General features: G+C 35.2%; 1 protein-coding gene across 2 annotated transcripts in view; it reads left to right on the top strand.

The window, feature by feature from the left end:
• The window catches only part of SMCHD1 (structural maintenance of chromosomes flexible hinge domain containing 1), a 90,958-nt gene that overhangs the window by 46,905 nt on the left and 25,411 nt on the right, over window positions 1–18,642 (top strand). For both annotated transcript variants that reach the window (XR_011323971.1, XM_069779099.1), the window contains exons 22-31: window positions 3,219–3,291; window positions 4,972–5,111; window positions 6,132–6,266; window positions 7,133–7,360; window positions 8,080–8,228; window positions 10,159–10,247; window positions 11,412–11,530; window positions 12,245–12,412; window positions 13,675–13,800; window positions 17,332–17,411. Coding sequence is in view for 1 of the 2 variants with exons in the window: in XM_069779099.1 (XP_069635200.1) it covers window positions 3,219–3,291; window positions 4,972–5,111; window positions 6,132–6,266; window positions 7,133–7,360; window positions 8,080–8,228; window positions 10,159–10,247; window positions 11,412–11,530; window positions 12,245–12,412; window positions 13,675–13,800; window positions 17,332–17,411 (1,307 nt within the window). In the remaining variant the exon portion in view is untranslated. The remainder of the gene's footprint in view (window positions 1–3,218; window positions 3,292–4,971; window positions 5,112–6,131; window positions 6,267–7,132; window positions 7,361–8,079; window positions 8,229–10,158; window positions 10,248–11,411; window positions 11,531–12,244; window positions 12,413–13,674; window positions 13,801–17,331; window positions 17,412–18,642) is intronic.

Genomic DNA, 18,642 nt, shown 5'->3' with positions numbered 1-18,642 from the left:
CATTTGCAAAATGCTGTTTCCACTTTTGTAGCAAATACATGTCATCCAAATCCAACCTGTTATTGATGGATTCTCAGCACCTAGTCAAGCTGCTAATTTACTGTAAAAACAAAAACATATGTTACATGCTAAAAAGATTTCTTTCATAAAACAGATCTTAATGCTTCTGATAAATATAAATTTGAAGATTGAAAAAAAAAGAATTAAAATCATGTAGATGGCATATTTACACAGTATTCTACCCAGGTCCTAATACTGTCATTTAGTCTTGCAGTCTAACATAGTAAAGACAAAGCTAGGAACTGAGGTAGCTGAAGATACCTCATTATACTGTTAATATTGTTGTTTAGAAAAAAGAAAATAATTTTGCTGGTGGAAAGACAGAGGATAGAGGTGGATTATGGGAAATAAAGTGTGTAGGAGCAGAAGTGCCAGGCTGTGGCAAGACATAAATTTGGTGAGGGGCTAGACCAAAAGTCATTTAAGGAACTTGCAGTACAGAAATAATACCATACCATAATAATGGAAAAGAAGGGCTGTTATTTTCTCACGTTGCTTAATTGAATAAAATGTTGGAGGCAATAAAGGAAGTGGCACTGAAAGTAGTGGTTCTAATTTATATGAAAAAAGGATTGTTTAAGGTGGTAATAAAAACAATGGCAAAAAGCAGGATGGTGGGACAACAGACTAAAACCAACAGATAATCTTAAAACATAAATACAGTATAATTTTGAGTGCTTAAATTAAAATAAGCAGAGAAGAACATAGGAGAAATTTTCAGTATTTTAAAAGTTAATTTTGAAATGGTAGCAGAACAGCTAAAATACCTCTGAGAAACAGCTAGTAATAGGATTCTGGAAAGAATTTAGAAGGAGAAAGTGAATGAAAGAAGAAAAAGGAAGAAATGGAGAGCATGGAAAAAATTAAAGTTAGTGTTTTTCAGAGAAAGGAGTAAGGAAAAAAACGTTGAAGGAATAATCATGCCAAATGGAGAGGAGAAACTTGATTGAGATGGGAAATACAGAATATAACAGTTGCCAATGAAGGAAGCATTGATAGAGAAGAAAGAGAAAGCAGACTTCATTTACTTCTGTAATCATTGATTTAATTCCACCCAAACCAGTCAAGATAGAAGGAAGTATATTTTGATCGTGGGTGGAATCAAAGAGAAAATTTTAAGATAAGTGTGTAAGCATTATCAAGAAGACTGCTGCCTTATAGGATTTTGAATACAGTCAGGAGAAGGGTAAGAAGGGAGTTTAAAAAAGGAAAATAATATTTCTTTATTCTTCTTTTTATTTTAAAAAGTACTGCAGTATACCTAGAAGCAGACTTGAAAGCAAAAGGAAAGTAGATAAAGGGATCATGAAGGATAAGGGAAAATACTTCCCTAGAGGACGCAGATGTTGAAAGATTAAAAGGAATGAAGTTAAACATGTAAACTGGTTAATTAGAGGCAGAAAATAGTGCAGTATTAAGAAGAGAGTATTAAGTAAAAAATTAGTATTGCAGAAAAGGGGTTGAAACTAAAAAAGGAGGAGCACAGGAGTGTCTAGTGCATGAATACAAAGCTTGAGTGAATGAACTACTGAAGAATTCAACTTACTAACATTAAACAGCAGCTAGCAGCTATAGTGGTTTCCTGTGGTTTTATTTCCTACCTTATTTTTCCCTCATCCCCTCGCCCCCTTTTATTTTTTTCTAGTCACCCAACATGAAACTTTTCAGTATATTCCTATTTTCTTGTGATTCACCATTTGGTTTAATGGAGCTCTAGCTGATATGTGCTGCTTGGCTTGCAGGCAGACCAGTGTGGTTGGCTTGCTGGTCAGAGCTGGAGAGTTTTCATGCACCTCTGTGGCCAGCCATCAGCTGGGGAGCTCATGAGTTTCATGTGGCTGCAGTTGTGATGCATCTGGCCCAGGCCTTGTTGCACTTTCTGCTTCTCTTACCCAGCAAACAAAACTGTGTTGAGCTCTGGGCCCTTCACTACAGGAAAGACACTGAGGTGCTGGAGTGTGTCCAGAGAAGGGCAGCGAAGCTGGTGAGGGGCCTGGAGCACAAGTCTTATGAGGAGTGGCTGAGGGAACTGGGGTTGTGTAGTCTGGAGAAAAGGAGGCTGAGGGGAGGCCTTATCACTCTCTACAACTACCTGAAAGGAGGTTGTAGCAAGGTGGGGGTCAGTCTCTTCTCCCAAGTAATAAGCGCTAGAACAAGGGGAAATGGCCTCAAGTTGCACCAGGGGAGGTTTATATTGGATATTAGGAAAAATTTCTTTACTGAAAGGGTTGTCAGGCATTGGAACAGGCTGCCCAGGGAAGTGGTAGAGTCACCATCCCTGGAGGTGCTCAAAAAATGTGTAGATGTGGCACTTCAGGACATGGTTTAGTGGGCATGGTGGTGTTGGGTTGACAGTGGGACTCAATGATCTTGAAGGTCTTTTCCAACCTAAACGATTCTATGATTCAAACCAAAAGAACTACCTGATTGTTTTCATCCAGTCTACAAGGTGTTAATGTTGTGCATACCCTGTCAGGCATGGGAAGGGCATAAGCCAGGATTATGAAACTAAACCTTTCCAGAGGCAGCATTTCTGAATGTGTAAAAATGACAGTTCATGAATTGCAACTAAATACTTTCAAATATCAAACATATAAAATACGAAATTCACATATCTGCAGTGCAACTAGTTTTTAAAGTTGGAACTTTTAAGATTATTGATTAGAATGCTTCATTCTCTGATTTTAATGTGAAAATCAGTTTTAGCGATGCAGTTCTACAGCAATTGTTTTTCTTATGACCTTATTCAAAGATGAGATGGATAGTAATTGTGCTGCCTTGCTTCAGGCAATTAGCTAAGGAATAATGAACACAGAACTTGCAGGCACTTTCTTTAAAACTACTTTTTTTGAACTGATATATTTTTTCCCCAACTAAAACAGCCTCTAAGCAGAAAACCACAAGTTATGATAGCTGCTTTTAATGTTTTCAGAACCATGTAGTTTAACATGCAAATCCTAGATTGAACATCTATGGAAACAGTAACATGAAAAATACAGATACTAGTACATGAAAAAAAATCTTGATTTATGTAGTAGTGCAAGAAAATTTGGATGGACTTCTGAAATTTATATATATATATGAACTGACATGACTATGTGAGATAATTTATGATCTGGATTTGTTTAAGGCTAATATTTAAAATACTCTTTCATTAGAACTTTAATCTGAAAGTTACTCTTCCTGGTTTGAAAGAAGACACACAAATCTTTAAAATAAGATTGCAGCCTGGTAAGTATCCTTAAAATATTTGGTGAATTTCTGTTGAAATTTATTCTGACACTATTAATGAAATGCTTCTTCTCCCAAGAAGGTAAAATATTTAGTGAGGCATAAAAAAGGATATTCTAGCTCATCCAAGGGATGACTGAAACTAAATAAAGCTAAGGGCATGTCTTTCTTGGCAGGAATAACATCAAACTCACAGCCCAATCATGTCTATTATTCTAGCAGCTGGAATTTGTCTGCTTACTTGAGACTGATTTTTCACTTCTTTAATTATTTAAAATCTTTTTCTAACCTAGCACCATTGAATGAATGAATGGATTTATCTTGGTTTTCTTCAGCATTAAGCCCTTTAACCTGTACTGATCTGCATTGACTTGTTTTCCCTGGAGAAAACATCTTGTGAATGAATAAGTGCTCATTTAGTTTCTTACCCCAGCAAAGCGGGGTATGCTTTGGCAGTTGGGATTTTGTCTGAAATTTTTAGTGTTTCATGTTGCCTTTATCATAACACAAGAGAGCAATATAGAAGTCTGTAAGTCCACTGCCCTTACCTGAATTTTAAGTTTTGTTGGATGTCTTGATATTGAGGATTCCATTGTATTATACTTGTTATTGCTTGTTACCTGGGATTTTCTGGATTTGGGAGATAAGGTATAGTTTGAAGGCTGATTTTTGGCCTCCCAGGTTACCAAACTTTGGGCTTTCCCATCTCATTTTTTTGCAGAGAAATGGTATACTTCAAGCTTTGTTAGGCCAACAATGCACAGTTTCTTTCATTATTCTTTATCTTTTGGGGAGCTAAGGCTTCATGTAGAAAATGGAGTGGAATGATCTGACCTGAGACAGATTGTATTGTATTGGTTAGTTATTTACCTTGGACTGAAGGCAACTTCATCCTTCATTAGAATCTTTTGCTTTTGGCAGTGTAGAGATGCTTCACTACCTTTCTTCTCATTGGACTTATCCTTGGCTTTTAAAGCTGTTTTTTGAAGAAGGAGTGAATAAAAGCTATTTCAGTCTTTCCTTCCTGTTCTTCAACCAGTGAGTTTGAAATGGAAGTTTTAATGAATGATGCATAAAAGATGTTTCTGAAAAATGGCCTTCTTTGTTCCTTCTATTACTTCCTTCTCTTTTTTAAAACTCATAAAATAATTATATGTTCCAGGGGGTAGACTTATTTGAATAGCTTCACTTCACTATCCAAGTAGTGCCAACAAAATTTTCTTTTGCTTTTCTTTGCATGCGAGTTGTAGCTGTGGTGGTTTTGGTAGTTAAACTGCTGCACATTATGATTGATCAGATATCTCAACATTAATATCTTTGGTTTTAACATATCAGGAGAAACCTCCAAGTTTCTTTTTGATGAATGTGAATCTTTATAGTATGTAAATAGCACTATATCATGTGTTTAGACCTTGTATATGCTGAAGTTTATCAGGTTTATCTAAGTATTCCTCACTGAATTCATTCAAAAGATTGGCAGGTGGTATGTATTGAAGGACAGGAAGCATCTAGAACTTCTTGGCATAAACCAATACACCTGAATTGGTCTAAATGGTTTGTTACCACAAATAACTTGGTAGCTTAGCTTTAAAAACTTTTTGAGTTAGCAAAAATTGAAATCCAGTGTCTCACAAGTTACCTAAAATATAACTACTGTTCTGCAATTTTGCATTTTTACAGGCCCTCCTCATCAATTGAAAGTAAAACCAGATTCTGAAATTCTAAAGATTGAAAATGGTACAGCTTTCCCCTTTCAGGTTGAAGTACTGGATGAATCAGGAAATATAACAGCACAGCCAAAGTTGATAGTTCATTGTAAGGTAAGCTGCATTTCATTATGTGTCATGAGGATTTTGATACTTGCTTTTTAAAGGGCTGGGAAAAGAGGCTATTTTGGCATCTAGATAGATTTTATTATCTTTAATAATGCTTTTGAAGTTTCTGTAGCTTGGTGACCATAACTGTGACTCTCTTGCCTCATCTATTATGAGTCATTCAGTAAGTTTCAGAATCAGAGGAACTTGGCCTTAGAAATGGAAGAGAAAATTATGTGAGGATATATAGGTACAATTTTAAGGTATTTTAGGTCATGGTTGCCATATACAGTGCTAAAATTTGTTCAGGAAAAAAACTTCCTACAGTTTACTTTTGATTTGTTTTTAAAGATGAAAATGTAAGTCTGGTGCCTAAAAATAATACTAGATAAGACTATTATCATAAGCATTTATCTAAGTTCAGAAGGGAATACAGGCATTACTGTGGCTTTTAGAAGGAAAAAACTTTTGCCCTTTTGGACCTATTTTTTATTAACTCAAGAAGGTGACTTTTCCAGTTCTAGTGAAATCAGTCTTCCAGCAAGAACAGATAGACAAAAATGTTTTTCCCACTGCAAAAAAGTCTGCATTCCGTTTACACTTTATATTCGTACATTCTTTTTCTGTAGACTAGGTCTGCAGTAGTATGATGACATGTTGAACTTGGTATTTAAATTCTTTTTAATGTGTGATTTTTAGAAAATTAATAAAAAGGAGGTTTATTTAACAACATAGTTGAATTTATTGCCATAATGGCAAAAGAGACTAGTGTTTATGTGTTAATACAAAACAGTCAAATAGACAGTAAATATTACTTCTGTAACTTCTTCCTTTCTCCTACACATCTCTTATGACCTGTGAAAAAATATAGGTGTTGATCTTGCAAGCTTCTGGAAAACTGAAATCTTATCAAATTTATCTGTAAATAATCCTATATATGTTTGGACTTGTATAAATAATCTTTTCTGGAATAATCCTAGTAGTTCTGTAGAAGAAACCTGAAGTTTAATTTTATATTTTAAATAGTTTTTAGGTGCTTCAAACCTTCCTGTGTATTCTGTGGACTGCAGTAATGCAGGAACAAACATTTTAACTGGTCCAGTTATACATGTACAGAATATCAAGAAAGACCAGTTGCTGAAAGCAAGGATTGAAATACTTGTAAGTATTGATTTGGATGTTTGGATGAACAAAAGATTGAAACCAGTTTATTGTACTGTCTTGATAGTGTACTGAAGTCTTTTATGTATCAACTTAACTCCCAAAAGTTACTGTTTTAGATACCATAAGCCTGATAATCAGGTGGCTGCCCTTTTTCCTCTCTGGGAAATCATAAAAAGGCAAAGAATTTTTTTCTACCTTTTCTTCACCTCTTAATCTTTATTTCTGAAATCCCTAAAGTGTTTCAGAAATACGCATTATTTCTGGGATTTTTCTTCCCCTTTTTAGTCCCTGGATCCTTCTGACAAATTGCCTTCATTGCATAAACATTTAGAGCCAGAATAGACATGGCAACATGTTCCCCAAAACTTTAGTAAAGAAGGATATATTTTTTCAAAGGTTAAAGATCAATAGCTTTTTGTAGCATTTCAGTCTTAAAGCTCTTGAAATTTGAATTTTTTTTTAATGCTGTTGAACATCCCAGTTCTCTGGTAGTCAGGAGAGCCACACTGCTGGAGAAAATAAGACCTGTGGTGTTTTACAGTAAAAAATGTGTAAACAAACACTAAAATGGCAAGATGACCGCTATGGAAGGATATTTATGATTACTCTTAAGAAGTATTTTGTAAATTGTATAACATAGTACTTTTGGAATAGAAAATGTTTTCTAAATAGCTAGCATCAGTTCTAGTATCTGTTAAAAGTTGTAAGTATTCTGGCATATCCTTTTGATTTATTTTTGACAAGTCAAGCTGATTACCTGGTCACACCTGGTAATCCTGAGTAGTGCCATAGGCTATTATGGAGTGATATTTATGCATATAGGTACATCTAATATCTTTTTTTTTTTTTTTCCCCATGTATAGAGTTGTAAAGATGTGCCACCAGTGGAAAAGATTATTAAACTTCTTCCTAGCAGTCATGTTGCAAGACTACAGATCTTAAGTATGGATGGACAAAAAGCTATTCAAATTAAACATCAGGATGAAATTAATTGGGTTGCTGGCGATGTCATGCACAACCTTATATTTCAGATGTATGATGAAGGAGAAAGGGAGATACACATAACTCCAGCTATGGCAGAAAAAATCAAGGCAAGTTCTTTTGAGTAAACAGCAGCATAATATGGGGGAGAGATACAATACTGATCCTCTAAAATCCATAGACATCAGACTATGAAATAATATTCATCAAGACTGTATTATTAAAATGGGTACTTCACTCTCTGCTTAATAAATTTTTAAAAATAATTTTATTAAAATTGTGTCCTCAATGAGATAAAGACATTTAATGAAATGTTAAGTAAAGCTTCAGGGTAGTGTTATGAAAAGCAGGTTAGTAATTTCTAGTGCTTCTCCTAAACACAATAAAATAATTCCAGCATAGTTATGATTCTTCAGATGTGGGGTTTTCCCAACATTTAGGAACCTTGAATAGGCATGTTCCTTCATGAAGATTTGCTTACCTATCTTATCGCTTTGTCTGTGTACATATGTGGAGCCTAATATGAAGGTAGAGCTTCCCCAAATATGTGACACTTTTTTTTGGTGAGATTTTTCAGAATCATATCTTGCCTAACTCAAGATAAGTAAGGAAAACAATGTATATTTTGTTTTGTTTGGGGTTTTTTTTAGAGTAATTTTCTGTATTTGGGAAGATAGCATTGTTTACTATTGGGAAATGCACAGGCTTTCCATTGAAAGCTTCTATTGCCTGTATGTTACTTCAGCATATTTAGAATGACCACGGATGTATTATGTAGCTAGTCATTAATAATTTAGCTTTTGATTAATTTAAGAAATTTTAATTTTAGGTTAACTGGACACCTAGAATTAACAGAGAACAGCTGATTCAGGGATTATTACCTGATGTAAAAGTACCAACATCAGTAAAAGATGTTCGTTACTGTCTAATTACTTATCTTGATGACCATGTGTCTTTGGAGAGTGCGTTCACAGTCAGGTTTGTTCATGTGAAAATTTTTTTTTATGAATTATGTTGTTGGCAAAGGATTGTAGATCTGTACTTTGGGGCAAAAAAATCTTTCTGCAGAAGCTGAAATAATGAAACAGTTGGCAAATTAACAGGGGAATGTAGGTTTGGTTGGGGGGGGGGTTTATGCAAACTGTTTACAGATGAGAATATTACCTATGTGAAAGACTCCATCATGGTCTGTTTGTATCCAGCCCTATAATCACTTCTGTGAGCGTACATACACTGAAGATTATTGCTATCTTTGAAAACTTCCAGTAAACCTTAGCTTATAGAATAACTAGTTTTACTGACGAGTCAGGTCACTGTTTACCAAAGAGATATATAACTATGAAGTTAATTTTTACCTTTACAGAGGTTATTACTTTGAAGCTAAAGATAGTATTTATCTAGCCAAATGCTGGATGCTTGCATCTGGTATCTCAGTCAAAAGTGACAGGCTGTAAACTGAACTTTAAAATTGCCTGTTTATCACTTTTAGTGAGTCTTGGCATTTAGCTCTACTTATTATATCTTTGTAAAGTTTGTTAAGATGAATCTGATTCTAAATTACTTTAGTGTTTCATGTGTTCTTAATAGGTCAAGATTAAGTAACCAGTTTATAGCACACTGATGTGGTAAATTTGCAGCAATTAGACATTTCACCAATCTGCAGTACAAAAAACCCCTACATGACCAAGCATTAAGATGCTTTAAAACATTGGGACCATAGTGCTTGTAAAAAGCTGTCCATAATGTAGCACTGTCGGAGACAGAAAAATTTTCAGTTACGTTGTATTTTCTGTTTTAAGACGAGCAGAAAAGCAGACTGAATTGGTACCTGTCTTCTTGAAAGGAAGGTAGAACGGTGGATTGATTTATTGAATATTTTTAATACATTTTTGATTGTCGTTGAAAAACAGTCTCAGATCAGGGAACTTCTTATTTAGGGGTTATTCTATTGTCATTGTTGTAAAAATTAACTGGAGGTCATTCTAATGGGATTTTTAAAGATCTCACTGCAATTTTTAGCTTAGAACGCACAAAAATAGTAAAAAACATTGTGTTGGATAACTCTTAAATAACTTACAGATGTCAGATAACTCTTAAATATTTGGGGAGCCAGCACATAACATATGTTAATCTTCATCAAGTAAACGGAAGGAAAGGCTGAGATTATTTAACCACAGAAAGTATTTTTAAGACACTAGTGATAAGCATAATTTAGGCTGATGACTTCTACTTTATCATAGCAAAAGAGGAAATGGAAATCTGATTTTTCTTTTTTTATGGTCGTTCATCTTCTCCGTAATTTTTATAATGTGCTCTGGTTTTGTTTTGCTTTAAGGAAAAACTGTATCACTAAAACATTTAAGATATGTTAGTTGTAGTCAGGTCCTTAAGAAGTCAGCAAATATTTTCATAGCAAGGGAGACGGTGATACCTTTGTATGTATGTATCAGGATTAAAGTTGATATTGTAATTGGTTTTACAGTAATAGACATATTTTAATATGTAGACAACTATGTTACTTCAGCTTAGAAGTGTTGGAGATGGTTTTTTTTCAAGATTTAAAATACTGCAAACTTGAATTCTGCTTTATCTGGCTAATGATCTGATCTATGGTAAAATACCAGTAGGCAAGTTATTAGAGATAAGTTAAAATCCCATAACATTGCTGTGGTTTGTTATGTAAGTAGTGTCTGATAAGCTCCCCCTTATAAGATTGAGGTGAAAGCTACTATGTAACTTGTGTGCACGTGTGGTTTGATCCTGTAAATATGTGCAAGGAGAAAGTTAAAATAAAAAAAAATTCCAGTTGCAAATGAGTGATAACTGCTGTATGCTTTATCATGTCTGGTCTTATAAGTGATTACCTTCATGAGACTGATTATAAGTCAATTTTCATATGCTGACTTAGACCACTTCCTGATGAACCCAAACACATTAAATGTAAATTAAAAGGACCAAACACACTGCAGATGGGTGAAGAACTACAAAGTGAAATTGGTGAGTATTTGCATAATCTTCAATTTCTTCTAAGGTACATTTCTTTTTCTTTGCAGTTTATTAGCCTGTTATGCATACAGATGTCATCAAGAGTGAATTATCTTCAACTATTTTAATATAAAAAACAGGTTTACATTTTCATTCACAGAAGGATGATCAGACTTCTCCAATTGCCATTTCACAATTCTGGAGTTACTCTCCAATAAAATTTGCCACTTAGTTTGTACATTGGGACATTCATCACACTGAGTTCAAATTGTTCGTAAATTTTTGTTTAGTTCATGTATTCTGAAATCTTACAGGCCCTAACAGCATTCAGACTATTTCAAAGGCACAGACTTCAGAGTGAAACATTTTAAGGTTAACTTTAACCTAAGAGGAAGGCATGTTAGTTTGGGATCAGTCTTCTCATTCTCCTTTGGTTTCTGTACAAAGTTGCTACATTGCAGAGCAAGAAATTTAAAATTCTTACAGTATTTTTGAATGTTAAAAGCTTGTGTGTGAGCAAAGAAAAGCACATAGGACAAACCAACAGGTTGAAAAACAGCTTTCAATTTTAAGATTTTTTTTTTTCTTTTAACTTTATAGCAAGAAATAATCTTTTTATTCAAAAAAAGTGGGAAGCACAAATATGTTATATGACTATATGGATACTTCCTATTTATACCCTTTTGATAACCCACAAGATGGGGGGATCTTATCAATGTGTATAAATACCTGAAGAGAGGGTGTAAAGATGGAGCGAGGTTCTTCATTGGTGTTCAGTGACACAAAAAGAGGCAACGGGCACAAACTGAAATACAGGAAATTCCCTCTGAACATCAGGAAACACTTTCTCACTGTGAGGGTGACCAAGCGCTGGCACAGATTGCTCAGAGAGATTGTGGAGTCTCCATCCTTGGAGATGCTCAAAAACCATCTGGACATGGTCCTGGGCAACCTGCTGTAGGTGGCCCTGCTTGAGTAGGGGTTTGGATCAGATGACTTCCAGAGGTCCCTTAAAACTTCAGCCACTCTGTGATTCTGTGATACTCATGTAAATTTTCTCTATATTGTGTGTATGTTGTATACATTTATATTCTGTATGTTGTATGTTTCATTAAAGCAGCTGCTGGGGTAATCATCTTAGTAATCATTTTAATCATCATCATGTTTTTTTAACAGATATAATGATTACAGATCAGTATGGAAATCAGGTTCAGACAGTGACATCTGCATGTCTAAATTCCCTAGGAGTTTCTGGGCCTGGACTTGATAAATCCAATTTGAAAATAACTTGGCAGGTATTTATAAGATGTCATACAGTTTATTTCTCTGTGGCCTTTGTGTGGTAATTGTCTTAATTCTGTCACACAGAATTGAACCAAAACTGTAGGAAAGTAGACAAATTTAACACTAGTTGGTAAGCTGTGAGAAGATAGAGACTTAAAGCATTAGTCATATGATCCTGTTCTAAGGAATACAGCAGCATCTGTTAAAAACCTTATCACTGCTGCAGCTATACAATATGGGGGCCAGTTCACTTCATGCTTGAGTCAGGTTTGTTTTGTTTCTAGTCCATTGTTCTATATCTTCTCTTCTAACTTGTTTTTAGTCTTTTCTTTTGTGTTTGTTTATGGTGGTACAGTTGATTTTATTATCTTTTGAAAAACCCTGTAGAATGGACTAATGATATTGTCTGCCATAGTTTAATTTAAAATGCATTCTATACCTTTTAAAATATGTTGGGTATAACTAAGTTGTACATAACTCATACATTGAAAAACAGGTTCCTGAGAAATGCTTGAGTTTAAAATTGATCACTTCTTACACAAGAAGTCAATTTAAATTTAACAAAAGGAGTGGAATTTGTATTTTAATTTTTAGTCCACTGTCTCACAGTAAAAACAGAAAAAAGTGTCTAGCAGGCATAAATATTAAAATACCATATTGAAAAAAATTTAATAAATTATACTACCCTTTATTTGTTCTTGATAAAATATTTTATTTCTCAACAGGAAAGTACTCTAACAATGAGAGTAAAAGGTATTCGGTTTAAACCTTGTTTACTTGGAAGCAAAGAATTGTGCTTCGCTTGGCGTGAATTTTCCGACTTTCTCAGAGTAAATTTAACTGCAGGATCGCCTGCTAAATTACAATTTGTGGATTGGCCAGAGTTAGAAAAGGTGAGTTGAACAGTTTTGGTTTGGAAAAAAACAAGGGGTCACTAGTCAGCAGGTCTTTCATTTCCAGAGCTTTTTGGAGCACAGGATTCAAAGCTGAAAACCTTGACTTCTCAGTATTGATACTTCTAAAAATTGTCAGAATATGACAGCTCTGGAGACTTTTTTTATTCTATACAGGACAACATAACACAAGCAAATTTAAGAAAGTATTTTGCAATCTGTCTAATTATATAGACATGTTTTAAATGGGACTGTAGCTGTGAAGCATTTTTCGTACAATAACTATGTTAGTTTTTTAAAAGCGAACTTATTTTGGAGTAATCTAACTCGTGTGTGTGTTTACAACACTGTATTCTGTAATATCACTTAAACTGTTTATTCTGTCCCCTTTGCCCTTCTACAGATGATGTATTTTTCTTTTCTTTGGTGCAGCAATTTTACTGTGGGCTGGATCCTGACACCCATCTTCCACTGCTCTTTGCCAAAGATACTGTCCTTCATGGTAGTAATAGTTGGCAGCTCATCTCTCCTTTATCTGTTATTGGGGCTTTTTTTGATATTTAGGGTGTAGGAAGGCAGTCCCAAATCTACTTAAGTTTACAAGTGTTTACAGTCAGAAAGTGGGGAAGGGAGTACAGTACTTATATCAAATGAAAAGGATGGAGATTTTTGGTACCATCTATTTATTTGATGGGGCTTTTTTTATTTTTCAGTGTTTACTTGGCTATTCAAGTGATAGTGCTGAAGTTGCAGCAGAAAGCAAAATAGGGGAGTGGAAGCAGGTAAAAGAAAATTGGGTATCTGAGTAGAGAACAGAAATAAAGATTGGCATGTTGAGAAAATGGAGAAGGAAGTTATTGAAGAAATAAGTGAAACAAAAGTTTCAGGGAGTATCATAACTTTTTACTGTCTAGAAGGCTGTCAAGGCATATCAGAAGATAAATTTTTAGGCCATTTGCTCCTTCTACAACAAGGAAACTGTTTGGTAAGCCTCTTCAGAAGCATGTCCTTCCTTTTAGTCACACAAACACGAGTAACACATGCAATTCAATTCAAGTAGTGCATTTTATAAAGACAAGAGAATGTAAATGGGAAAACTCTAGAAATACCTTCCCAGAGTTTTACAGTTCTGTTATGGTCTAGCTGTTATGGGAGACAAATAGTATGGAAAAGGCAGACACTTGCTCTGGGGATTCCTGACCTGCCATGAATGTCTGATACACCTAGAACAGAATAGTATAATGCATTTGTATCTATTCCAGCCTGTTGCAGTGATTAATGGTAGAGAATTGCAGAAGCCCCTTATTGTTCAGCTGTGTGATCAGTGGGGAAATCCATCTCCTGAACCTAATGTCAAAATCAGCCTTATAAAGGGTAACAACTTAAAGGTAAGCATAGGCCTTTTTACGTGAACTTTGTTTAACACAAATTTTTGTTGTCAAGTCTACATTATCTTCTTCATTTTCAAGACATTTTTAGAAAAGTGAATAAAACATTGTAAGGGCACGAAAGAATAATTAATCTCATATAATGGTAGTGTCAACAAGTAATGTAAACAGTTCCGGGATGGATTGCTCAGCTTCCTTTCATTTCATTCACAAATATAACAAAATTCCTATAGTACAGTGTCCAAGTGTAATTAGTATACATTCTGGATCTTCTACTGAACCTTCTTCCAAATTCTTCATGCACCCCACCCCCCACTTTATCTGAGGTAAATTACTGAATAATAATGACAATGATTATATGGTCCAAACTGGCAACTAAATCATTTTTATCTGGGGGTTCTTTGATTGTGGTTCCTGAATGTATGACTTATGGTCTGTATGTAAAGCTAGTCAGCAGCTTTGCTCCTTACTTGATTATCCCTGTGAAAAAGCATTGGCAGTATAAACCAAATTAAAACAATGAGGATGCAAGTCTAACCCAAATTTAAGTGATTACTGTCCTTTCCATGGGTGAGGTATGAGTGTCCAATGGTCTGCACATCGCTCTGTATGAAGAAAGGAGTTTGACAGAATACCCCATTCATTAAAATTTTTGTTCTTGTTATTAGAAAAAAAGAAAAGTCAAACTGTCAAATGTTCCTAACTGTTGGTGCAGAGACCGTTGTATTGAATGTGTACATTATCAATACAGGATATATTCATCCACCTGTGGACATGATATTTTTTCATGCAGGGCTGGTCTTGTTCCCTTTTTGTTCCTGCTTGTCAAGCATTTGCGTCCCTCAGTTCTCTCGGAACACACAGCAGCCAAGAACTTTCTTTTGCTCATCCCTCAAGAACTGTGCCACAGCCTCACCTTTCCCCCAGTTTAACTATGCTACTATTACTTATTTTTATTGGGTTTTTTTTTTTGTGGGGAGGGGGTGAGAAAATTTCTTGATGTCTTGAACATTTTTCTTCTGGCTCTTTTGAATCTCTTGCCATAGAAGCCTGGCTCATAGTTATGGATTATTTTTGTTTGCCCCAGCTACTGCCTTTATGATGGCAGCTGCAGCTCCTTCGGGCTTCTATTTATGTTGTTCTTGAGAGAACATACAACCTTGACAGTAACAGTGTGTGGTTGTGCTGCCTGATCAAAGAGATGTTGTGGTGGCATGCTGTGTCTTTTCAGATATTATGCCTTCCTCCAGGGAGGACCAACAGCATGTCTTAGAAAGTCTGCAAGCTTTTTATACAAGTGGGATGTGTCCAGGAGAAAGTGTTCTGAAAGCCAAGGTGGATCACCTTTATAATGTGTTTATTACAGTGCGCGCTCCCAGAACTTAACACCGGCGTCATTTCTGAGAGTTACTTTCATACATTAGCAGAGCAACCAACTGCATAGTTGCTGAACAGACATTGGATCAGTATTCATGAGTATCTTGCAGAACCTCTTTAGAGAACTGTATTGCCTTGGCATTTCAAATAGGTTGTATGCACAGTCTCCCAAAGGAAATGAGAAGCTTCTGGGAACTGAAATTCTAAGATAAGCTGTCTGTCTATATTTCACATCCCATCCTCTAAGTCTCTTAAGCCTGATATTTTGCAGTTGTAACATGCATTTCCAGTACTCCATTCTCTGTCTTACAGGTCCACAGCTAAGTGAGTATGGCTGAACAGAAACACTCTGAACTCTTATGTGCAGCTCAGTAGTGGAAATGCACAAAGCACTGGTTCCTGTAAAAATTAAAACTTTCCATTCTGTGGTGTACAGTAATTTCAAATACAGACTTATTTTGCTGAGTTGAATATACTCTTCAAAAGAGTTTATGAAACATCTGGCAATTCTCTTAGCATATCTTTACAATGCTGCCTTCCATTTGAACCATTAAGCACACATTTTTTGCCATTGCTTTTCTCTAGTGACATGGTAGGATAAATTCATGCTCCCATAGCTGATCCATTATGAATCAACTTCCACAATGTTTTTTCCTAAAGTGATTTCATTCTTTTAACCTACTGACATGAGATTTGGGAAAGAAAATAATTTTGGAAGAAGATTGCCCACTTCAAGTATTCCCAAAACATTGTTTTTATGTAAGTGGACACTAGACACTTAGTCTGAAATTTGTGCTGAAATAGCAAAGGGGAAGCAATTTAATGCCAAACACTATTCAGGTAATGACAAACATTTGCACCACATTGTTTGTGTTGTATCATCAGTGAAAAAGTTCATCTTCCTCATTAGAGAGGAATTAATTAGAGAACTCAGAATGTATCCATGGCTTCCTTTGCTGTTCTCCAAACTTTAAAGCTACTATCTGAGGGTTTTTTGATATGTTGACAAGATATTTCTTAGGTAAGGCTAAAGCAGCATGCACACAAATTTGCAGAATAGCTTCTGCTTACTTTAAGAGTGTAGTAGTATTCTTTAAGATTCACACCTGTTTCTGTGAGATGATAGGCATTCTCTTATCTGCTACACTGGAGTCTATAGTTTCAAAAAGTTGTTGATAAGGAAAGTGCAGTGATGGCTTCTCTGCAATTTAATGTGGAAAGGCAAGTACGACTTAATGGTACTGCCAGTCATGAGATTTCACTTTCAGTGCCAGGGAAGTAAGTGTGGCAAAGATGGGGTGCACGTAGAAAACACACCTTGAAGAACACTAGTGAGTTAAAGGGGAGTTATTTTCTAACAATGGCATTCAGCAAGAATTCCTTTAAGTCAATAGTGGAATTTCCATTGACTTCAAAGGACTTAGAATCAGACCTAATTAGTATGCTAGGTAAATAGGGGATGTATAACGCATTTGTGTTACTATCCTAAAACAATACTGACAAGTAGTTATCCTTAGTAGTCTTTGGTTAAATGCCATTTCTTATGGTATAGAGATTAGTTCTTGTTTGTCATTAAGTTTTGATAAATAAGGTACTGTACTTCATCACTTGTGGTTCCAGTTTTTGCTAGGTTGTGTGGCAGTCTTACATTTTTGGCAGTGGGACTAGAATGGGGGAAGGGGAAGAGACACACAGATGTTTTAGTTGTTTTTTACTCCAGTTATATCATTCTTTAATGTTTGCTACCTGGGAATCTCTGTGCAGACTGGAGGAACACTGTAAAAGGGAATAAATAGTTTGTAGAACGTTTTAGAATCTGAAAATATACTCAGATTAACATGTGCTATGGATGACATTATAGCATCAGTAGCAATTAAAGAAATAACATTAATAAAAGAATTGAACATATTAATGAACAAAAATATCCTAGTTGAGATAAAGTGATTGTCTTTAAAAACTGCCAGAGAGAATTCTGAAACCTCTTAATATTGTATTCATAATAGTGTATCTTTCCTTAATTTAGAGTGCAAAAATACAAAGAAGCTTTTGCTCAAATGGAAAGGCAGTATGCAGGAAAATGAGATATACATTTTATTCTAAGACTTGATACTACTTCTGTGTCATTGAAAGAATAAAAAATATTTTTTTTGACAGATTGTTCCTTCAAACCAGCAACTTAAAACAGATGAAAATGGTAGGGCTAACCTGGGAGTTATTAGTATTCATGCACCTAGGTAAGTAGTGAAACTATATGGAAAAAAAGTGAATTCTGAAATGTCGCTTGCTAGATGTATTTAAGCTGCGCATTTCATAAAGTACCTACCAAGAATTAATCTAGAGCTAAGGTCAAACATTTATTATTTATATGTCAGTGGAAGGCCAGATAGTGAGCTTTAAGAAATTAAGTGCTTAACTAAATAAAATTCAATAGCTGTTTCTTTTGGTCTTCCGAGAAGCTGCTGCTCTCATTTTCTGAATCCTGTTTTTTCTGGTCATGGTAAAACACAGCTTATAATTGTCAACCTGTACCTAGTGCAGATGGTGTCATAAACCACTTAAAATATTTGAAATGTACAGCCTTTGGGTGACCAGATCCAGACACTATGCTTTCAAATTAGGAACACATTTTAGGAGTGTTGAAACCCCACTTCTTCTGGGTGCTAGCCATTGTTTTAAGGGATTAGCAAAGTGTCCAGAAGAATTTTGAATATACATATTTATTTTTTCTTATTTGCAATAGAACTAATGAAGTCTCATTTCCCGCAGATGTGTGTCCTGTGGCTCCCGTTTCTTCATGTCAGTCACACGGGTTCCCCTTACACTCACATGTCCCATCTGACTTTTCAAATTCATTATTTCTGTATCCTCCTCATGTTCACAGTTCTGCTACCCTACCCCGAGCTTTTCTTGCAAGACTAGGTTGGCTTTAGGTAGCTTAGAAGCTAGCAATAAGTGCTTGTTCTTAAATTTCTGAAGTTTTTCATAGCAATTAATACTTTTGCATTCATATCTGCAGGATTTGACTCACAATATTATTTTGTATTTGGAAGAAAATCTATTTTAAATGCTATTGATGGTGCTTGGTGTATTTATAATGCCTGCATCTTGGTAGAAGAATAATGAATATCATTTATCAATATATTGCTGGAGGTTAGAAACAGGTGTGCTTAGTGTTAGTGGTAACATCATACTATTGATAGCATAATCAAAACTGGCTGAGGAGTACAGCCTCTATGCAGTTAAATATCATTCCCAGTTCTGTTTAAAATCTTAAATGTCAAGTTTTTAATACTGCAAAGAAAATGAGTTATTCTATAGCAATGAAGCCATTATATACTTGTAATGCACTTTGCTAGATGTGAGTTGTACGCAGATTCGCTCTTTGGAAATTGTCAAAGCAGAATGCCCCTCAGCTTTTTAATCAGCTGTGCTTGCTTTCCACCTCACTGTCTTCTGCACCTTAAA

Source organism: Haliaeetus albicilla, chromosome 3, assembly GCF_947461875.1.
Source record: "Haliaeetus albicilla chromosome 3, bHalAlb1.1, whole genome shotgun sequence".
Lineage (NCBI taxonomy): Eukaryota > Metazoa > Chordata > Aves > Accipitriformes > Accipitridae > Haliaeetus > Haliaeetus albicilla.
Note: the sequence above shows the minus strand (reverse complement) of the source record. Positions and strands in the feature narration are given on the sequence as shown.